The sequence below is a fragment of the Heterodontus francisci genome, chromosome 10 (assembly GCF_036365525.1).
Source record: "Heterodontus francisci isolate sHetFra1 chromosome 10, sHetFra1.hap1, whole genome shotgun sequence".
Lineage (NCBI taxonomy): Eukaryota > Metazoa > Chordata > Chondrichthyes > Heterodontiformes > Heterodontidae > Heterodontus > Heterodontus francisci.
In genome coordinates, this window is record NC_090380.1 from 67,292,233 (window position 1) to 67,314,284 (window position 22,052).

Here is a 22,052-nt window from a genome sequence, read left to right on the forward strand (position 1 = left end):
ATCCTTCCTAAAGTGTGGTGCCCACAATTGTACACAATACTCCAGCTGAGGCCTAACTAATGGTTTGTAAATGTTTAGCATGACTTCCTTCTTTTTGTATTCATTGCCCTATTTATAAAGCCAAGCATCACATATGCTTTCTTAACTGCCTTGTCAACGAGTCCTGCCATTTTCAAGTATTTGTGAATATGCACCCCAAGGCCCCTCTACTCTTGCAACCCCCTCTAAATATTACCGCTTCGATTATACTGCCTCTCCATGTTGCTCCTCCCAAAAAGCAACACTTCACACTTATCTGCATTAAATTGCATCTGCCATGTGTCTGTCCATGTGATTTCTATACAAACTGTCTGCTCTGGTAGACTATCTTCCCATGTAATGTTTTTCTACATTAAAGACGATATATAAAGTCAAATTGATTTTTTAAATGGTCTTTTCTTAAATGGAAGTAGAATATCTTCAAGTGTCTTCTCTGGGGGTTGTGTAGCAATATTTTTCAGATATTTCTCTGGACTTCCAAGGATGTGAGGGATATTTATGTTGAAACATTTATTGATACTTGGTAGACATCCTTTAATCGTTCTTCCTTTTCCCCTGAATCTCCTGCAGGGACCTTTCCCTTTCACCAGGTCTAAGCCCACCACTAGTAGCCACAATAACTGAGGAATTTGGAGGGAAGGACTAAAGAATATGCCCCAAAGATGGTCTTTGCCAGGTCTCTAAACAGTTTTGACATTAGGCTATCACCAGCATTATGAAGTATTAACTCCTAATCCTCCGCAAATGCAGATAAGATGTGATAGTGTCTGTTCCAATATTTCAAATTGGCAAGTTCTAAGGCTGTTGCAGTTTCTTTGAACTTAGTACATGCAATTGATGTGACATCAATCATATCTCGTTCTTCCCATTAGGAGAGGTCTTTTCCCCCAAATTGTTGTCTTTGAGATACAGTTACCAGAATCAGTAGTAGTTGCATTACCACTACTTCCACTTTGGATTTTTTTCTTCTCTGCTTAGTGGAAGATCTCCACTAGTCATAATGAATAACAAAATCATAAACACATTTACAAGGAAAGTGTTTACATTTTTTCTAGCTGTACCACAAACAGAAAATCTTGCCTGATGTGGGAATTCAAGACTCTATAGGGGTGAAATTGGTCTACGCCAGCAGAACAAAAAGGCGCTCGTAGCGAATGGGCAGACTGTTAAAAACTGGCGCAGTTTTTATTTTCCATTGATTCGGACAATATTGCCAAGTTTTTTAAATTTCAAACTAAGTAAAAGTGACAGTGAGACTAGGAAACGGGTCTCCAAAAAGAGTTTGAACTATCATTCTGTGAATTTCTGTGGAAAGATTGGACACAGTGACAATAAAACGCCTGCTGATTCTCTCCAAGCCTGTTTCGCACTGCTGTTGTAGATCAATTTCACCCCCAATTGTCTCAGTTGTGTAGATTACTGCATACATCATGAGTAAGTTATGATCCAATGAGGAAGAACTATAAATTCCAAGGATAATTTTAAATGACTTTTGCCCAGCAATATTTTCAGATCAATTTTATTACCAGATTAGTAACCAACAGTATTCATTTTATGTCATATAAGCACAAGGTTGATTTAAAACACTAGATCCCACATGATCAGTTCATAAAGATTTTACAGCAAATATTTCATTAAGTGTATGTCATTACCTTTGCTAAACCTGCTATCAAAAGTTACTTGTTATTTCTCAAAGTTACCTGCATTAGTCATTAACATTCTATAGACCAGTAAGAAATGATCTATGCCTTGCCATGCTGATTGGTGGTCTTATGCAAAATTAAATCAGTTCTATCAAGCAGTTCAGACATTAGCATAAGCTTTGCACACAATTCAAACAAAACACTCATTTACTTGACAATCAGCATATTAGAGGTGTCATCAGGTTTGCATTGCCTGTGTACTAGTGTAGAAATATAATGTTACAATTGACAATATAGAACTTTCAAATGTTACGGCTTGAAAATGTAAAAGACACATAGGCACTTGATAAAAGATAACATCACAATGGGATAAGGCACAAAGACTAAACTCACAATGTCTTTGGAAAAGAGACAGAATCAGCATCACTGTAGAATGTTCAAATACATTAATTTCATCATAGACACTGATACCCAAATTGCACTGTCCATCACTGTATTTCCATATCTGTTTTAGCACATTTACACTGAACATACATTGATGTTTAACACCTATTCTTAACATTTTGGATTTGTTGTTACACAGATTTGCACTGTAATGTCACTTTAATACATTAATTTAATAAAATGGTAATTCAGTTTTGACTTTTCTGATATCATCAATCTAGATCCTGATTTTTATTCTTGATCTACCTCAATTTGCTCAATCAAACACTTTCAAAGCATTAACATAATTAATAAGAGGGTAAAATAAAATCTTTGCCCAACAAATGTCTGATCAGAGGGTTTGGATTTAGTCTAGAACTTAAATGTTTAAAATTAGCTTATCTTGCTACAATTAGATTTCAACTTTATTATTGATAACATGCAAATCTGAATGAGGAAGAAAAGTTGAAAAATACAGGTAGAAAGTGCCAGGACATTCGTTCACAAAATACAAATCTGAAAGTCAGGATTAAATCAATCATTCACCACTTCCCTTCTGATTTTCATATTCCAAAAGTGCAGAGTTACATCAGCATGAAGAACTTATCAGTCTGTTTCAGTAACGATTTTTAATAAGTCTGTTGGGACTCTTGATTAAAAATATTTGGAATTAAGTTCCACAGTGTTGATTGTTAAAGTTGAATAAAATCAGAACCGTGCTTTTGATATTTAAAAGGTTCTGTTATGTGTTATTTTATCTGTGCTTTAAACATAAATGATAAAGTAGGACATGAACAACATTTTGAAATGAATTCCTCATAAAACGGACACCTACGGTGTACTTAAGGGATGCCTTAGCTGCCTAAAATCTACTGGCTGAGTTGATCAGATTTTCAGAGGGCATGGAGAATTCCTGGAGGTGAAGCATCACATAAAATACTAACTGGTATTTCTGTACAAAACTTTTAACACTATAATTTATTCTCAAACTTTGTTACTGCAAGTTCGTTATTTTTATATCTCAGAGGCATTAAATATAATTTAGGAGCTTAAAAAGGCATCACAAGATGGATAACAATGAGGATTGTTAGTGTTTTACGATCACTTAGTTCTACATATTCTGCAATGGTATAAGGTTCAGCTACTATAAACAGAATTATAGGCAGAAATCTATCAATCGATACACATGAGCACAGTAACTAAGAAGACAAATCATCAAGAAATAGCTGTAAGTATGGTATAAAACATCTTCCAAAAATCTAAAGTGTGTCAATGTAATGTTTAAAATCATGAAAAATTTAACATAAATTGTATAAAAAGATAACCGATACATGCAATTCGATTATGGATTCGATTATGACTTGTTATCTCCCAGTAGGTTAGAGTAAAATTCATGGACAGCCCACAAAGAAGTAAGGATTCATGATGACATTTTCAATCATAGTTTTTCGCATAGGCGATTAAACAATTGTGTGAATTAGTAGAGCAAAAATATTTTTAGAAGATTTGCACAGCTGGCAGATGATGGCCGTGAAACTGTGCACGAAGGAAGAAGTGATGGGTCTGGCTTCGAAGTATCTCCTACTTAATTCTTTCTCAGCAGTCCCTTTTGATATGCAAAGAGCCCTACAGCAGCTGCAGAAGTGAGGAATGTTGACCATCCAAAAAGCTTAAAACATCCTGAAATTGAAGGCAAATTTCTCTCCCAGAACGTTTGCTTGATTGGGAATGCAGGAACATCCTGAAAGAAATATTTAGAGCTACATCAGGGGCCTAGTTCAGTGAAAAAATATTTTCAAACCCAAGCATTGCCTCAAACAAACAGGAGGCTAAAGCTGCAGCAGACTCAATATATGAGGGGACAAAGGCAGAAATATAATGTTACCTCACAACTGGATGGTTATATGCTTAAGTTCGCAACAGTCTAACACAAGAACATCACAGAATTTTATCAGTCTTTGTGCAAGCCAGCTTGGAAAATGGAGGAGGCCAATTCAGTGTACTTTCAGTGTTACAGAGAGAGCAAAATGGTCACCTTAATTGTCAAGTTGTTGGGCTGAATTTTATGAGTGTGCCACACTTTGTGGCAGTGCGCTTTGAACTTGGCGGTGTGCCCGCACTCAGAGCATAGAGCATACCACAGAGCCCCCGCAATATTACGTGCGGGGGCTCATTAGCATCATTGCGATGCATCGCACCCCCCCCCCCCACAATATTACATGGGGAGAAGCAGGACATCCAGCGCAGTGAGGCATCTTTTGTCAGCTATGTAGCAGGTGCTGGGGCCCTATTTAAAGTGCCCCAGCACCTGCTTTCTGACAGCTGCCAAAGAAATACTTACCTCACTGTTGAAGTGTGGGGCTGCTGTCAATCTGGCAGCAAAGCAGAAAGTGCTGGAGAAACTCAGCACATCAGGCAGCATCTGTGGAGAGTGAAGCAGAGTTAACTTGACCAAGTTGGCCTAGCCGCGTGTGAGGCTAGCATGCGTTTCAGCTAGTCGGCAGCTCTTAAAGTCAGTTTGTCCCTCTTAAAGGGGAGCTACACTGACAGAAAGGAAGCTGCTGCTGACTGTCAGTACTGCAATTGGAAGCAATGGAAATGGAGCACCAGGGCAGAGAGGACACCCTGGTTCAAGGGCGTGGCGCTGGTGCCTTAGTGATGGAGGCTGACAGGAGGAGAGGGGCTATGTTTCCGCAGGGCTGGTGGGTCCAGGAGACCATCTAGGAACACATCATGAAGGAAATGGGAGCAGGTCGCCAGGAAGTCCAGTGCAAGGAGTCTGGCGCCAAGGACAGGCAGTAATGACAGAAAATGTTCAATGACCTCATGTAGATCAAGGTCAGTGAATGCATCTTGAAAAGAACATCTCCTACCCACCACACCACCAACCTCTCACCCTGCTCAATGCACCACACCCCTATCACTCACTCTAGCAGTCAGGACTCAGGCTGCACATTCACATACTCCACCTCACTGTCACACACTCAATGCAGCCAGCTTCACACCCACCACTCACTGCCTCCACATATCTCCAGCTATTCAGCTATGGCAGGCACATCAGCCAAACACAGTGTAACAGATTCACTGACAATCTTCCCTCTCTCTTGCAGGACAAGGTGGCACAATATAGAAGCAAGACAGCATAAGTAGCAGAAAATAGGCATGTCTGCATGCCTGAGTCCTATGGAGGAGATGATGCTCCTGATAATGAGTCCGGCTGCAACAGAGACCACTGCATCTGTCATTGCTCAGAACACTGAGGATGGTGATACATATTACCTTAGCCGCTTTCTTAACTCCCACCTCACTCTCATCCTGCTATTTGGCATAAAGTGCAAGCTGCTGATGGTTTGACCATGGACTTTGCTTTCTAGCCCACTCCTTTCCCTCATCCCAACCCTTCCTTCCTGATTTTTTGCTTTCAGATACCCAAGAACTGCCACCGACGCAGCTACAGCAACCCAGGAGGGAGAGAATGAGATGCACCAGACCTCTGAGGTAGAAGCACTGACACTTGCAGCCATCAGCTCAGATACTGCACAAACATTAGAGGCTAGTATAGAATCAGGATTTGCATGTGGTTAGTCACCAGGCACAAGTGGGCTACATTGAGGCCGGGGTAAAGGATAGTGCATGTGCCTGCTCCTCCGGAGGGCACATCACAGATGAGTTCTGCTGTAGTGGACTCATATGAGGACTTCGACGGGGTGGCATACAGGAGAATGCTGATGAACATACACATGGAGATGTGTGGTGCATGAGATATCCTCCTGTTACTGTCAAGGAACACAGAGGAGTCTGGCTCCAGCTTGGCAATGGGCATCATGCAGAGCTTGGAGGCCATATTTTCCACCATGGAAGTGGTGGACAATTGCATGACCCCATTTACGGTCCCAATCATGATGTAGCATCTGGTGGCCACTATCTCAGCTTCCACTGCAGCACAGGCGGAAGCCATCCAACATCTCAGTGCTACAATGGAAGCTTAGACTGAGGTCATGAGATCCAGGCTTGCTGCCATGCAGGCTCGGACTGCTGCCCTTGTGACTGTGGATATCAGTGCTCAAAGGGGCTTTAAGGTTCCTGCGGCAGTCCAGCAATCTGTGATCCAATAGATTACTAGGATTGGTGAGGTGTTGCCCTGTGGGTGCAACAGTGGCTCCGTGGTGCACAAACCTGCTGCACTCTCAGAATGACAGCATTCATCATCTCACCACTGCCACTCCACCACTGCCCTTGCTGTTGCCACTCAGCCAGCTCACCCATAGTGTTGCTGCCCTTGCCAAGGTGGTATAGTCCAAATCTGGGCCTTCTAGGCTCACAGTTGCTCGAGGGCATCCTGCAAGGCGATCTGCAGTTTCCCACTGTGAAAATCAGCAGCCATCCACCAGCAATGTTGCAGCCACAGGGGTAGTAGACAGGTACTAAGGGAATGCACAGGGGTGAATAGTTCATTTTTGTTTGTATAAGTGGATGTAATTTCAGATAAAGATGTATGGAAATGTAATTGTTTGTGGCTTTTCTTGCAGTGTCTTGGCTAAGGTGATGGGTCATCCCATATGGATGGCAATGTGGGGAATGGTGGAGCCATGGTGGTGATGGAATGTTTCCCTAAGAGGAGTCAGATCAGGCACTCTTGGACAGCCTGTCTGGCGTGAGGGGGCCAGGCTGCAGATTCGCTGCCTCCTCACTCCTTAAGGTGGCCACCAGATGCCTGGTTGCAATAGCTGCTCCCTCATGATAGTGATATTGTGGAGGATGCAGCGACCACCACAAACTTGGAGGAACAGTGTGTACTTGAGTGCTCCCCCTGAGTGGTCCAGTCAATAGAAGTGTGCTTTAGAATGCTGATGGTCTGATCCATGAGGTTTCTAATGACTGCATGGCTTTCATTGTACTCCTGTTGTCCTTACCTGATCATGTTGTTTTGGCGGGGGGAGGGGGGGGGGGAGGAGTGGGGTCATCAGCCAGGTGTATAGTGGGTATCCCTTGTCTCTGAGATGCCACCCTCTGGTTCTTCTTGGAGGCATGAAGACAGTGGCAATGCCAGACTGCCTCAGAATGTAGGCATCGTGGCTGTTCCCAGGAGATCGGGCATTCACTGACATGATGCTTTGCGAATTGTCGTACACCAACTTAACATTGATGGAATAGTAGCCCTTTTGGTTCCTGTATCTCTCCCTGTTGACATGGAGGCCTGCAAAGTCATGTTTGTGCAGCCAATGGCTCCCTGCACCATTGGGAATCCCGCTATCCCAGCAAATCCACATGCCTACTCATCCTGCTGAGAGACAACACAATGTAATTGCCTCTCTCCACATCTAGGGTCTCTGTCACCTCCCAAATGCAGAGATGGACAGTATACTGGGAGATATTTGAGATGTCACCTGGCTCCCACCTGGAATGATCCGGTCACATCCATATTTAACAAGACTGTGACCTTTACAGCCACTGGCAGCGCCATCCTCACACTGGTGTGAGGTTGCAGGTCCTCTTGAAGGAGGTGGCACAGTTCTGTGACTATCTCGTTGTTGAATCTGAGTTGGCTCAGCTATTGCTCCTGGGTGAGGTGGAGGTATGAGAAGTGCTCTCTGAAACACATGGGGTGGGTAGGGCCTTCTGTGGAGATCCCTCCTTCTCCTCCCTCTTCACAAAGCTTCCCCTCTCTGCAGCCTCTGCTCCATTTGTTGGTCGTGTTGCAGACCCAGAAGCACTGCAACTACAGCCCCCAGACCTGTTGCAGACTTTTGGCTTGTACAGGTTATCAAATCCTTTACCCTCCCTGAATGTATGCACCAACTCACCAAAAGACCTTTAAAAACAAGGCACAGTACTTTCACAAACTTTGCCACAGCAAAAGTCAAAAGCACCTTACCAGCAAGCTGGATGGTTGTCCTTTAAATAGTGCTGTTGGGGGTTCCACATACAGCTGAACATGTGTTCAGCTGAGACCGATTAACACAAGCGTACATTGGACCTGCATGGTCAAAAGTTGCGAAAACTTGTGTTAAATCAGCCAGAACAGGGGCGGCACAGTGGCGCAGTGGTTAGCACCGCAGCCTCACAGCTCCAGGGACCCGGGTTCGATTCTGGGTACTGCCTGTGCGGAGTTTGCAAGTTCTCCCTGTGTCTGCGTGGGTTTCCTCCGGGTGCTCCGGTTTCCTCCCACATGCCAAAGACTTGCAGGTTGATAGGTTAATTGGCCATTATAAATTGCCCCTAGTATAGGTAGGTGGTAGGGAAATATATAGGGACAGGTGGGGATGTGGTAGGAATATGGGATTAGTGTAGCATTAGTATAAATGGGTGGTTGATGGTCGGCACAGACTCGGTGGGCCGAAGGGCCTGTTTCAGTGCTGTATCTCTAAACAGCTGACTGACGTCACTATCAGATCTCTCCTGATGTTTCTGGCACAGCATGTTGTGCTGCGTGGGTATCAACGGAAGTGCTACACACACCATTTTTTCCACATTGGGGCTCCCGTTGTGCCAGCACCAGTGGCACTATGCAGCCTAATTTCACAGCCTTAGTTTGAAAATTAGAGGATCTTTACAGCACCATCGACATCTGAGACAAATATGATGCACTAGGTAGTGCTAAATTGATCCCCACAGTTGTAACACCGAAGATTTAAAGGATGCAAATACCCTCACATGTTTTATAAAATTGCAGTAAATGTTTACTATTTTAGGTGCCTTCCCCTTATCAGCTACTCCGGTGATGTTCCGAATGGGGAGGCATTGCCTCAGAGCAGCTTCATTCATAAGTGATGGATTTAGACCAATTCAGAGCTCCTAACCCCCAGAACAAATATAATCTGAGAAGCACACTACTGACAGGGTCCTATGATATATGCAATCTTTGCAGAGAATTTTCACAGCAATAGAAGGGAGCTACCAATAAGTACAGATTTTAACCGATTAATTTTTAAAAATGTTTTAATTAAGGTTACATATAACAATAAAACAGGAAACTATTTTCTAAGGCACCAAAGACTTTCCTCTGAATGTAATACAAATTAAAGATATCTGAGAAGTTATTTAAAGAGACAATGGAAAGAACTGCTTAATGGTTAACTGCGGCAGTTTTAAGGAATTGGGCAGTCTTCAGTGTGGAAATCATGAGATGGTATATGAAGATTGTAAAATTGCTTCATTAGAACATATGCAAGTGCACATGACAAAAACAACTGACTGAACCCACTACAGTTTGCATCAACACTACTATAGTACTATTTTAAGAATTTTGTATTCATTCATGGGATGTGGCGTCACTAGCTAGCCCAGCATTGATTGCCCATCCCAAATTGCCCTTGAGAAGGTGGTGGTGAGCCGTTGCAGTCCATGTGAGGTAGGTACACCCACAATGCTGTTAGGGAGGGAGTTCCAGGATTTTGACCCAGCGACAGTGAAGGAACAGCGATATAGTTCCAAGTCAGGATGGTGTGTGGCTTGGAGGGGAACTTGCAGGTGGTGGTGTTCCCATGCATCTGCTGCCCTTGTCCTTCTAGGTGGTCGAGGTCGTGGGTTTGGAAGGTAAAAACAATTCAATTAAAAGCACTGGAGGTCCCAGTTGATGAACATGAAGACTGATAGGTGAAATGTGAGGTTGCAATTGTCAGTTCAGGAAGTCCATGAAACCATAGACAGTATACAATGAGACCTCATAGAAATGTTCAGAAACTTACCAAAGATGCTGGTTCAGCCTGCCAGATCTCACTTTTTGAAATCTTTCCCATTTCATGCAGGATCTGAAGGAAAAATCAGAGAAGTTTGTCTTAATAAATACAGATTATATTTCCAGTAATAGATTTACCCTTCGTAACAGAGAACTGGGTGACAGCTACAAGGTATTGACTTTTGCCAGTTGACTGCAGATATCAAATACTATTGTAACAGACAGTAATGTAAATTTAGATCAGCACACCTACATTATTCTCCAATCCACATCACCAGGGAAACATTTCAACATCTTCACAGGTATTTAGACTATCACCAGGACAACACTTCTATTCAGACTAACCCCTTGGGCCGTGCCTAGAATATATGGGGGTAATTTTCCAAGTATTCACGGCAACAGGAAGTACCACCCCCTACCGGTAAATATCAGGAAATAGTAAGCATGCTCCAATATTGTTATCGCTGGTCAATATCTGAGGGGAACAAATGGAAGAAAATTTGCCTAAATATTCTAAATGTGATGGTTGGAGGCTGGAGAAAATTACAATCAAACTCTTCAGAAGTAGCACCCTCACCTCTGAGTCAGGAGATCATGGATTAATTTCTCAGTACAGCATTTGAGAACATAATCTAGGTTGATACTTCAGTGTAATAGTGTGGACATGCTGCATTGTTTGAGGTGCTGCCTTTTGGAAGAGATGTTAAGCCCTATCTACCTATCTACCTGTTCAGATGTAGAAGTTTCCATGGCACTATTAAAAGAAGAGCAGGAAAACACCAAGTGTCCTGGCCAATATCATCAAAACAGATTAACTGGTTATTTATCTCGCTGCTCCTTATGGGACCTTGCTGTATACTAATTAGCTCTGCATTTGCGCACAGAATGACATTGATTACCCTTCCAAAGTAATTCTTTGCCTTTGAAACACTTTCAAAAATCGCGAGAACATGAAAAGTACTAATTAAATTCAAGTTTGTTCTGCCTTTCGACATTGATCTCATTTTCAAGTCAAATGGCAAAGTAAACTGAAGTCATCTTTCGGGAACCAGAATCAGCTTCAAGTGAGATTTTATGCAACAAATTTCAACAGCTTTCAAATTAAACATCATACTATAAAACTGTAAGTTCCGCAGTGCCTGACTAAACACCATAAATAAATTAACCAGAAGTGAATTAGTGCATGGGCAACTTTGACAGCGAGCACATCCCCAGGCTGAAGACAGCCCAATAAACTGGAAAATCTCCCTCCCTCTCAGTTGAAGCAGTGACATTGAAGCAGTGACACAGAAAAATCTTTGTCCACAGGCTACAGCAGCGATCAAACTGCTAATGATAGGAGATTGATAGAAGAATGAAGGATTCATGGTAGTTGATACTCTAATAAAATCTTTCATATTGACATGAAAAATATAACCACATTAAATTATAAAGACATTACATTACCTGTTTGCCATTGATTGGGAAGCTAAAATGCTTTAAAATTCAAATTAATTGTAGACCTTCAGCAAAAAATTAAAAAAGGAATTCAACACGTATTTTCCCAAACTCTACGCGGCAATTCTGCAGAACAAGCCTATTTCCTTGATGAACAGCGGCTTAAAGCCTTTTTTCAGTGAATTTCATCCATGCAATTAACTCTGTTTTCATCCTTTTTAGTAGCATGTGAATTCAAATTGCTCATTATACCACTGACTATCAAGGAATATTTGAAATTAACTCAATATTAAAACTTGTTAAGTGTGGACTGGTTTGGACTCTTGATTCTGTTATGAAAGTGCTTCTATCTTTTAATATTTTGTTGAGGACTCACGTTTTAGAATTGTGGAGATGGATTCATTGAAGGGTTGAAGTGATTCCATAGATGCTGGACTTTGTTTTTTTAAAGGGTCACTGGAAGGACTCTGTTTAAAACCAAGATTTACTGAATGTCACATGCCTTCAGCTAGGCAAACAACAGGTACCTTCTAACTATGGGAGTTGTTTACAAGAGAAGTGACATGTCAAGATTTATGGTGCTCAAGAGTGGGTTTTATTTCTGAATAATGTTTTGAGTCAGTTGGGTTTGTAGCCTGCTGAAAGAAACACCCAGCTCATCTTTTCTTCACCTCTCTGAGAAACCCTGAAAAATCCAGTGTGTGATAGCTAAAACCTTTGATGCCGCAATTCTCCTGAGAAGATTCTGGAAGACTTCCTCTCGATATCTCCTGAACGAACTGCTTCTGAAAAGATCCCAGTGACCAGTTACGACCGAGGCGGGAGGAGTGCACTGTTTATTCTAGTTGCACTTTTCCATGGGTCACAACATATATTTAATTTTTTTCCCACTTACCTAGATGGTCAATCATAGACTCTATTTTTATCCCAGAATAAAACACATCAACCAGGTTTCTTTAATAAACAACAAAACTATCAGTTTATTATAAAACAAGTCTTAACCAGTAATGAAGTAAAGCATAAACGCATATATTGAAATATTAAAGTTCCCTTTTTACCATAGCCTCTCACACTCACACACCTTTTCAGGCAGTCCTTTGGGAACGAGGATGACTTTCTTCCACTCCAAGATTGTTGGTCTTTTGGTGACTGAATAGTCCAATTATGGATCCGCACACTCTGCCACAGGTGGGGCAGGTAATGTTTGATGAGACGAGTGGATGGAATGCTCGAATTTCTGAACACTCCTTCCACTGTTTGCGCTTGGTCACTGCCTGGGCATGTTGATATTGTTCAAACTGGCTGGCAACTTCACAGATGCTTATTCTTCATTTTGGGCAGTCTTGGGCAAGAGATTCCCATGAATCAATGGAGATATCACATTTTTTCAGGGGGGCTTTAAGGACATCCATGTAGCGTTTCCTCTGCACTCCTGGTAACCTCTTGCCATGACAGAGCTCGGAGCTGAAAGCTTGTTTTGGGAGTCTTGTGTCAGGCATGCAGAAGATGTGACCCACCCAATGTAATTGACTAGCCATAACCAGTGTCTCGATACTGGGGGTGTTGGCCTGAGAGAGGACACTGATATTGGAGTGCCTGTCCTGCCACTGAATTTGTAGGATCTAGCGGAGGCACCGCTGGTGATATCTCTTTAGGACTTTGAGATGGTTGCTGTACAGTGTCTATGTTTCCGACACATACATGGGGGGCAGGTAACACTGCGGCTCTGTAGACCATGAGCTTGGTGCCAGATTTGAGGTCTTAATCCTCAAACACTCTTTTCCTCAGACGACCGAAGGCTGTGCTGGCACACTGGAGGCGATGCTGAGTTTCATCGTCGATGTCTGCCCTTGCTGAGTAGACGCTCCCAAGGTATGGGAAGTGATTAACATTGTCCAGTGGTTCACCGTGGATCTTGATAGTCAGGGGGCAGTGTTGTGCTGCGGAAGCAGGCTGGTAGAGGACCTTTGTCTTCCGGATGTTTAGCTTAAGGCCCATTCTTCCATACGCCTCCGTGAATGTATCGACGAGGGTTTGAAACTCGGCTTCTGAGTTTGCGCATACGCAAGCCTTGTCAGCGTACTGCAGATTGATGACAGAGGTTGGGGCGACCATGGTTCTGGACTGGAGGCGATGTAGGTTAAATAACTTCCCACTCGTCCTGTAGAGTAGATCTACTCCAGCAGGGAGCTTCATGGAAATGAGGTGGAGTGTTGCGGTGAGGATGATGGAAAAGAGCGTTGGTGTGATGACACAGCCTTGCTCGACTCCAGTTTGCACTCAGATCGGGTCAGTGGCAGATCCATTGGCAAGGATTACAGCTTGCATGTTGTCGTGCAGCAAGTGGAGGATGGTGACAAATTTGTCCAGGCAGCCAGGACTCTTATGGACAACCCCAGCAGACCTGAACGTCGCACCGCTATAATAGCACAAGAACTCTGCCGCTACAACATTGATATCGCTGCCCTGAGCAGGCAGGAGAAGATGAGCTCAAGGAACAAGGTGGTGGATTCACTTTCTTCTGGACGGTAAACCAGAAGAAGAGCGCCGACTGCACGGGGTTGGCTTTGCCATAAAAAATGACCTTGCCGATCGCCTCAGCGAGCCCCCTGGTGGAATAAACGAACATCTCATGACCCTCCGGCTCATCCTAGCCCAGGACCAGCACGCCACAGTCATCAGCACATACGTCCCAACTCTAAATGCAACAAATGAGGCCAAAGAGGAATTCTACTCCAGCCTTGATCATTTGCTGTCCCGTGTTCCCAAGGAAGACAAGCTGATCCTCCTTGGAGACTTCAATGCCAGAGTTGGGAGGGACACAAACATTTCAAGAGGTGTGATTGGCAAGGAAGGTGTTGGAAAGGCTAACACCAACGGAGTCCTTCTTCTGATGAAATGCCTTGAACATGGCCTAATCATAACAAACACCCTATTTCGTCAGAGAGACAGATACAAGACCTCATGGCAGCACCCTTGCTCCAAGCTTTGGCATTTGCTTGACTATATCATCGTTCGAGCGAAGGACCATCACCCGTGCCACAATAGGAGCCGATGACTGCTGCAGCGAGCATCACCTAATCTGAGCTACTATCTCCATAAACCCAGTCCAAAAACTGTAGTGGCAGCAGAAGCACTGCCGCAGGAAAATCAATGTCAATGGTATCGAGGACTCTGTGAAGAAAGACCTACTCAGGTAACGTCTTACAAGCAACTTCGCAATGCTCAACGAGCAGGAACCACAGAATGTTCACAATACCTGGTCTGCCCTCAAAGCTACCACAATCAGCACTTGTGAAGATACTCTTGGTTTCTCAACCAGGAAACATCAAGCCTGGTTTGATAAGAACAACTCAGAGATCCAGGAGCTACTAAATCACAAGCGCAAGGCTTTCCTGAACTGGAAGCATCACCAAAACTCGAGGGATACAAAGCAGGTATGCAGACAATCGAAGGCCGAGGTTCAACAAAAGCCCATGGCCTAAAGAACAGCTGGTGGGTTGAAAGAGCGCAGGAAGTACAGCAATTCACCGACAGTCATGACATGTGTGGATTCTTTAGTGCAGTCAAGACCATTTATGGCCAAGCACCCAAGGACCTACTGCACTGAGAGCAAAGAATGGAGCAGCACTGATTGAGGACAGAGAGGCAGTCAGCACTCATTGGAAGGAGCACTTTGAGATCTCCTCAATCACGACTCAGTCCTTGATGTGAGTGCCCTCGACCACATTCCACAGCGTGCTACCCACCACTTCAGCACAACCTGGCACAGTGGCGCAGTGGTTAGCACCGCAGCCTCACAGCTCTAGCGACCCAGGTTCAATTCTGGGTACTGCTTGTGCGGAGTTTGCAAGTTCTCCCTGTGACTGCGTGGGTTTTCGCCGGGTGCTCCGGTTTCCTCCTTGACTTGCAGGTTGATAGATAAATTGGCCATTATAAATTGCCCCTAGTATAGGAAGGTGGTAGGGCAATGTGGGGATGTGGTAGGAATGTAGGATTAGTATAAGTGGGTGGTTGATGGTCAGCACAGACTCGGTGGGCCGAAGGGCCTGTTTCAGTGCTGTATCTCTAAATAAAAAATAAAACAAACCCCAGTTGACATGAGATTGAAAAGGCCGTCTGACAGCTAAAAAACAATAAGGCTGCCAGCGTAGACGGAATTCCTGCCGAAATTCTAAAACGTGGTGGAAAGGCACTCTTGACACAAATACATGGACTCATCCACCGAGTTTGGCATTATCTGCATATTTAACCACTTTGCATTGAACTTTTGAATCCTTATCATTGCCATAAATTAGAAACAATAGTGTTCACAACAGTGATGGTACACTCCATTCAATACTTTCACCCACCCAACATAGCTCCTCTCCTTAGTATCACACATGTTGGGTGGTAAAAGTACAAAATAATCAACAACAATTTGCATTTATATAGCACCTTTAACATAGGAAACCATCCCAAGGTGCTTCGTAGAATCGTAATAAGGCAAATAATTGAAGCCACATCAAAGGAGGAGATATTAGGATAGGTAATTAAAAGCTTGGTCAAAGAGGTAAATTTTAAGCTGGAGGGGGCGCTTAAAGGAGCAGAAGTGGACAAAGGTTTAAGGAGGGAATTCTAGAGCTTAACGCATTGCTGCCAATGGTGGGCCAAAGGCATGGAGGATGCACAAAAGTCCAGAATTGGAGGCAAAAGAATTCTTAGAGAGTTGGAGGAGGTTACAGAGCTAGGTAGGGATGTGACCATGGGGGGATTTGAACATGAGGATGAAAATTTTAAAACTGAAGCATTGGTGGACCGGGAACCAATGTATGTCAGCGAAAACAGGGGTAAAAGGTGAGCGGGACTTGGTGCAGTTAGAATACAGGCAGCAGAGTTTTAGATGAGCTCATGTTTATGGAGGTTGGAAGATGGGGAGGCTGACCAGGAGAACATTTGAATAATCGATTCCAGAGGTAACAAAAGCATGGATAAGGGTTTCTGCAGTAGATATGCTAAGCCAGGGGTGGCGATGGGTAATGTTATGGAGGTGGAAGTAGGCAGTCTTTGTGATGGAGAGAATATGAAGCAAGAAGCTCACATGGTATGTGGCACACTCATTCCGGATTGGACATGTGTACTTCCTGATGGTTGCTGACCTGCCTTTACCTGCCGATAAAAGTACAGCTGCTTCCCTGCTTAGCACCGAGTTAAAATGCAATCTGGGTCCTATTGAAGTCCGATTTGAATTGGTTCATGAGGCTCCTGTTTGCATCCAGTGAGCACCTCCGTCACCTAACTGCATTCAGCAGATAAAGTCAGTCAGCAGTATTCGAGCAAGAACGGGGCAATAAGGCACAACACTTCATACTTTAAGGCACCCCCTATGCCATTCGAATTGGGCAGGATATGTTAAAATTGACCCAAAACTAAGGAAAATATGGACAGGTGTGCCATCAAAATCTCCTCCACAGTATGCCACAGAGAAAATATTAAAATATATAAACTGGTGTAAATAAAAGCAAATATTAACTGCGCTAATACATGCTGAATACTGTGAGCAGTTCTCAACTATGTACCTCAAAAAGCACATTGACGTATCAGAATATATGTATCAGCATGTTCTATAACATGCACCAAATCTCCTGCTGCTATCTCTGCCTCATTTATACTGTAATACAAATCTGTCAACAAGGGATAACTGTGTGTAACTGGATGTGTGGTATTGCTATGGTTACCTTACAGTTATAACAAGGATTATTCCTGATTGATGACAGTCTTAGAGAATGAGGATTATTTTACCTAAGTACAAGAAGAGGCTGAAGGGAAGATATATTTTCAGTATTTAAAATAATTAAGGGAATAAACCAAATAGATACCAGAAGACCTCTCAGTGCAGTACACTGACTAAGGAGAAAGAAGCTAAAGTGAGGAAACCACTGCCAAAGTGAGAAATTGTATTTTTCAGTGGGTTATCATAATTGGTTTCAGGAATGAATTATCTCCCAATGCAGTGAGTCATAGAGTTATGCAGTACAGAAACAGGCCCTTCGGCCCATTGTGTCCATGCCGACCATCAAGCACCTAAACTATTCTAATTCCATTTTCCAGCACTTGGCCTGTAGCCTTGCATGCTATGGCATTTCAAGTGCTCATCTAAATACTTCTTAAATGTTGTGAGGGTTCCTGCCTCTACCACCTCTTCAGGCAGTGTGTTCCAGATTCCAACCACCCTCTGGGTGAAATTTTTTTTCCTCATATCCCCTCTAAACCTCCTTCCCCTTATCTTAAATCTTTGTCCCCTGGTTATTGACCCCTCCGCTAAGGGAAAAAGTTTCGTCCTATCTAACCTATCAATGACCGTCATAATTTTGTATACTTCAATCATGTCCCCCCTCAGCATTCTCTGAAAGCTGAATGAACAATTACACCAAAAAAAGAGAAATCTGAGGGGGTTTACAGTTTGCAATGAGTATGACATGTTAGGGTGTGTGGTGAAACAAACAATGAATCTAAAATATCCCTAAAAACTTAGTTAACAATTGTAACATGCGGTTTAGCAATCAGGGACGATAAAGGAGAAAGCCACAGTCTGTTTAGCACAAATGGATAGGAGGAGAACAATGCTAGCCTTGGAAAGGAAAGGGTTAATGAGTAACAGTTTTGTAAATTAAATAATAGAAGATTCACTAATCTTCAATACATTAGACTGTTTCATACAAACTAGTGGCTTCAATTTTTTAATAAGTTTCATTAGTTATTGACACAGCTTGAAAATGAAAAGCCTCGGGACAGCAGTATAACCCATCTAAGGCAAAGAGGTGCCACTAGCCAACTCACTGTGCACCACATTCTTTCATTTGTTGCCTGAGCTTTCCCGTTCTTTTAACTAGAGGCAGATACAGAGAGGAAGAAGACTGTGCCATGATTGTGTCTGTGCATGTATGGGGAGGGATCATGCACATACAATTGTAAAGGAAATTCAGAAAACAGGAGGGTGAAGTTTTCTGTCTGCCCGTGTGACTCCTATTTCATCCCTTTGACAGACTGTTTGTTTGGATTGCCTGGCATCTCAGGATTCTTCAAACATGGCAACAGCAAATACATTAATGGCATTAGTGTGTTAATACTCAACAATTCTAATCTAAATTATATTTTCAAATTAGTTTAAAAGTAGTGAAAATTGCATTTCAAAATTACTTCTACATGAAAACAAATTAATTCTGACATTCTCTAATGTACTTTCAAATTAAAGTACAATAGTAATTTAATTCTGACATGCATTATGTCCCCCTCAAAAAAAAATATTTATCACTGCTTAATTAAAGCTGCAGAGTACTATTGGAGGCATTAGGAACAAGCTTAACATTGTGATTTGAGCTCTCTGTGTGGAACAAAAGTTGCTGTTTCTCCAGATGTAATCTCCAACATTCTTCCTCTTGGTTGGTCATGCCTCCAAATTTGGTATCATCAGTAAACTTCAATATCATTCCTCTTATGACTATGCCCAAATCATTTATCTAAATGGAAAGCAAAATAGGTTCTAGCACAGAAAATGGTGGAAATACTCAGCAGGTTTCGCAGCATCTGTGGAGCGAGAAACAGAGTTAATGTTTGTGAGCTGAAAGGTCATTGACCTGAAACATTAACACTGTTTCTCTCTCGACAGATGCTGCCAGGCCTGCTGAGTATTTCCAGCATTTTCAGTTTTCATTCCATGATTTCCAGCATCCGCAGTATTTTGCTTTTGTATTAGGTTCCAGCACAGATCCCTGAGGCACATCATTACCTATTTTCTGCCAATTTAGAAACATTCATGTATCTCATTTCTTTGCTTTCTGTCTCCAGACATCTCTCTATCCATATGGTTACACAAATTCTTATTGAAAGCCTTATAAACACAGATTCCCTTTTATCTATAAATTGACATCCTCAAAAATTCAGTGAAATTAATCAAGCACTACCTATCCTCTACAAATCCATGCTGACTGTCCCTTTTAGCCCATGCCTTTCCAATAGTTAACTGATACATTGCATATTTTATGAACTGTAGAACTTTACCAACAACCAAGGTATCACTAAAGTAAAAGAAAATACTGCGGATGTTGGAAATCTGAAATAAAACAGAAGGTGCTGGAAATATACAGTAGGTCTGGCAGCATCTGTGGAGAGAGCAAGAGTTGACGTTTCGAGACAGATATGACTCTTCTTCAGAACCGAAGGAAAATAGAAACGTTAAAATAAAAGCAAAATACTGCGGATGCTGGAAATCTGAAACAAAAACAAGAAATGCTGGATTCACTCAGCAGGTCTGGCAGCATCTGTGGAAAGAGAAGCAGAGTTAACGTTTCGGGTCAGTGACCCTTCTTCGGAACTCCGGGTTCCGAAGAAAGATCACTGACCCGAAACGTTAACTCTGCTTCTCTTTCCACAGATGCTGCCAGACCTGCTGAGTGAATCCAGCATTTCTTGTTTTTGTTTGAAAATAGAAACGTGATGGGTTTTATGCTGTTGAAAGAGGGGAGGGGGAGGAAGAACAAAAGGGAAGGTCTGTGAGAGGGTGGAGGGCAGGAGAGATTAAATGACAAAGATGTCATGGAACAGAAGGCAAAGGGAGTGGTAATAGTTGTAGTAAAATACAAAGCACTTGTTCAGAGAGAGTGTTAATGGCAGAATAATGAACAGCTCTGCCTGAAAGCAACAACATGAAAAACAAGTTTAATAACAGTACACGGTTAAAATAAAAACAATCAAAATGGGGGTCGTGGTCTGAAATTGTTGAGTCCAGAAGGTTGTAAAGTTCCTAATGATGCCACCACCAAACACATCTTCCCCTCCCCTCCCCTGTCAGCATTCTGAAGGGACCATTCCCTCCATGACACCATGGTCCACTCCTCCACCACCCCCGACACCTCATGCCCTTCCCACAGCACCTTCCCATGCAATCACAGGACGTGTAAGACTTACCCTTTTACCTCTTCTCTCCTCACCATCCAAAGCCACAAACACTCCTTCCAGGTGAAGCAGCGATTTACTTGTACCTCTTTCAATTTAGTATACTGTATTTGCTGCTCACAGTGTGGTCTCCTCTACATTGGGTGACTGCTTTGCAGAACACTTCCACTCGGTCCGCAAGCATGACCCTGAGCTTCTGGTTGCTTGCCATGTTAATTCACCACCCTGCTCTCACACCCACATCTTTGTCTTCGGCCTGCTGCAGTGTTCTACTGAAGGTCAACGCAAGCTCGTGGAATAGCACCTCATCTTCCGATTAGGCACCTTACAGCCTTCTGGACTCAACATTGAGTTCAACAATTTTAGACCATGACCCCATTTTGATTTTTTTTTTACCATGTGATAGTCTTAAACTTGTTTTTCATATTTTTGCTTTCGGACAGAGCTGCTCATTATTTTCCCACTAACACTTTCTCTGAACAAATACTTTGTCTTTTACTACAACTATTACCACTCCCTTTGGTTCCATGACATCTTTGTCATTTAATCTCTTGCGCCTTTTACTCTATCACAGACCTTCCCTTTTGTTCTTCCTCCCCCCCCACCTTTTCAATGGCACAAAACCCATCATATTTCTACCTTCGTCCGGTTCTGAAGAAATCCGACTCGAAATTCTGTTCCTCTGCTAGATGCTGCCAGTCCGCTAAGTTTTTCCAGCACTTTCTGTTTTTATATCAAATGGTCAATAACTTCCAGCCCTTTGGTTCAATTCCTGTTTCCAAATTACAGATATTCCTCTGTTATACCTTCCCTCACCAACTTCAGTATTCTAACACGCAAATCATCTGGGCCTGTTGACTCTTCTGTTTTAATCCCATTAACTTTTTAAATATAGTTTTCTTTTGAATATTTATCTCTGTAGTGCCTCTTGCATATACTTTTCAGGTACTCTCAAGGTCCTACTTTCACCATCCTCTAAAAACGGAGGGAGTTTTTTTTCTGTTAATTCCTCCCTAAGTACAAGCTGGTTTTCTTGTGGTCTCATCTCTTTAGCCATTTTGTACCTCTTATGTGCCTAGAAAAGCTCTTATTATTTCCTATAATGTGGCTACCAATCTTTTTCGGTTGCTTCCTCTTAGTTTTTCATATTACGTCTTCACCTTCCTGCAACTCCCTTTTTATTTCCTTTCTGTATTTCTCAAAGTTCTTTCTATATGATTCCCTTATATTTATTATATACCTCATTTTTGCTCCAGTCTCTAGAATTGTGCAACCCAAGCCTTTGACACATCCCTTTACTCCTAGTTGAAATGCATTTAATCTGCAATTGTAGAAAGCATCTGGCTGATCTAAAATGCTATTAAATATGACAATGTATTTATTTTCAAAAATGCTATTAAAATGATATTCAAACAAAAATGGATGGAAGAAGGAAAGGAGAGAAGGAAGAAAAATAAAGGAAGAAAAAATTTGCTTTTGTATAGCACCTTTGACTTTCTCAGGACATCTGCTTCAGAGTCAATGAGGCACTTTTGAAATGTAGTCACTGTCATTGTGAAGGGAAACAAGGCATTCAGCAAAGCCCCACAAACAAGAAGATAAATAGCCAGATAAATCTGTTATTATGATGCTGGTTCAATGATAAATTTTGGCCAGGACAACATGAGAACTCTTCAGATAGTGCCATGGGAGCTTTTATTTCTATCTGAGAGGGCAGACAGGGCCTCAGTTTAATCGAGGTTGGCATTCAGTTCAGCATTCCTTCTGAGTGTCAGGATAGATTATGTACTTGTCTCTGGAGTAGGGCTTAGATCCACATCCTCTGACTAAAGGCGAGTGCTACCACTGAGTCAAGACTAACACGTGAGTATTAGTCAATCTGTAGGTAGGACTGTAAA

At 42.5% G+C, this 22,052-nt stretch overlaps 1 protein-coding gene across 2 annotated transcripts in view; it reads right to left on the minus strand.

The window, feature by feature from the left end:
- Window positions 1-1,540: 1,540 nt before the first annotated feature.
- mao (monoamine oxidase) overlaps window positions 1,541-22,052 on the minus strand; it is a 225,992-nt gene continuing 205,480 nt past the window's right edge. For both annotated transcript variants that reach the window (XM_068040668.1, XM_068040669.1), the window contains exons 14-15: window positions 9,794-9,856; window positions 1,541-3,846 (exon numbers count right to left, since the gene is read on the minus strand). In XM_068040668.1, the coding sequence (XP_067896769.1) occupies window positions 3,691-3,846; window positions 9,794-9,856 (219 nt within the window). In that variant the 3' untranslated portion in view covers window positions 1,541-3,690. The remainder of the gene's footprint in view (window positions 3,847-9,793; window positions 9,857-22,052) is intronic.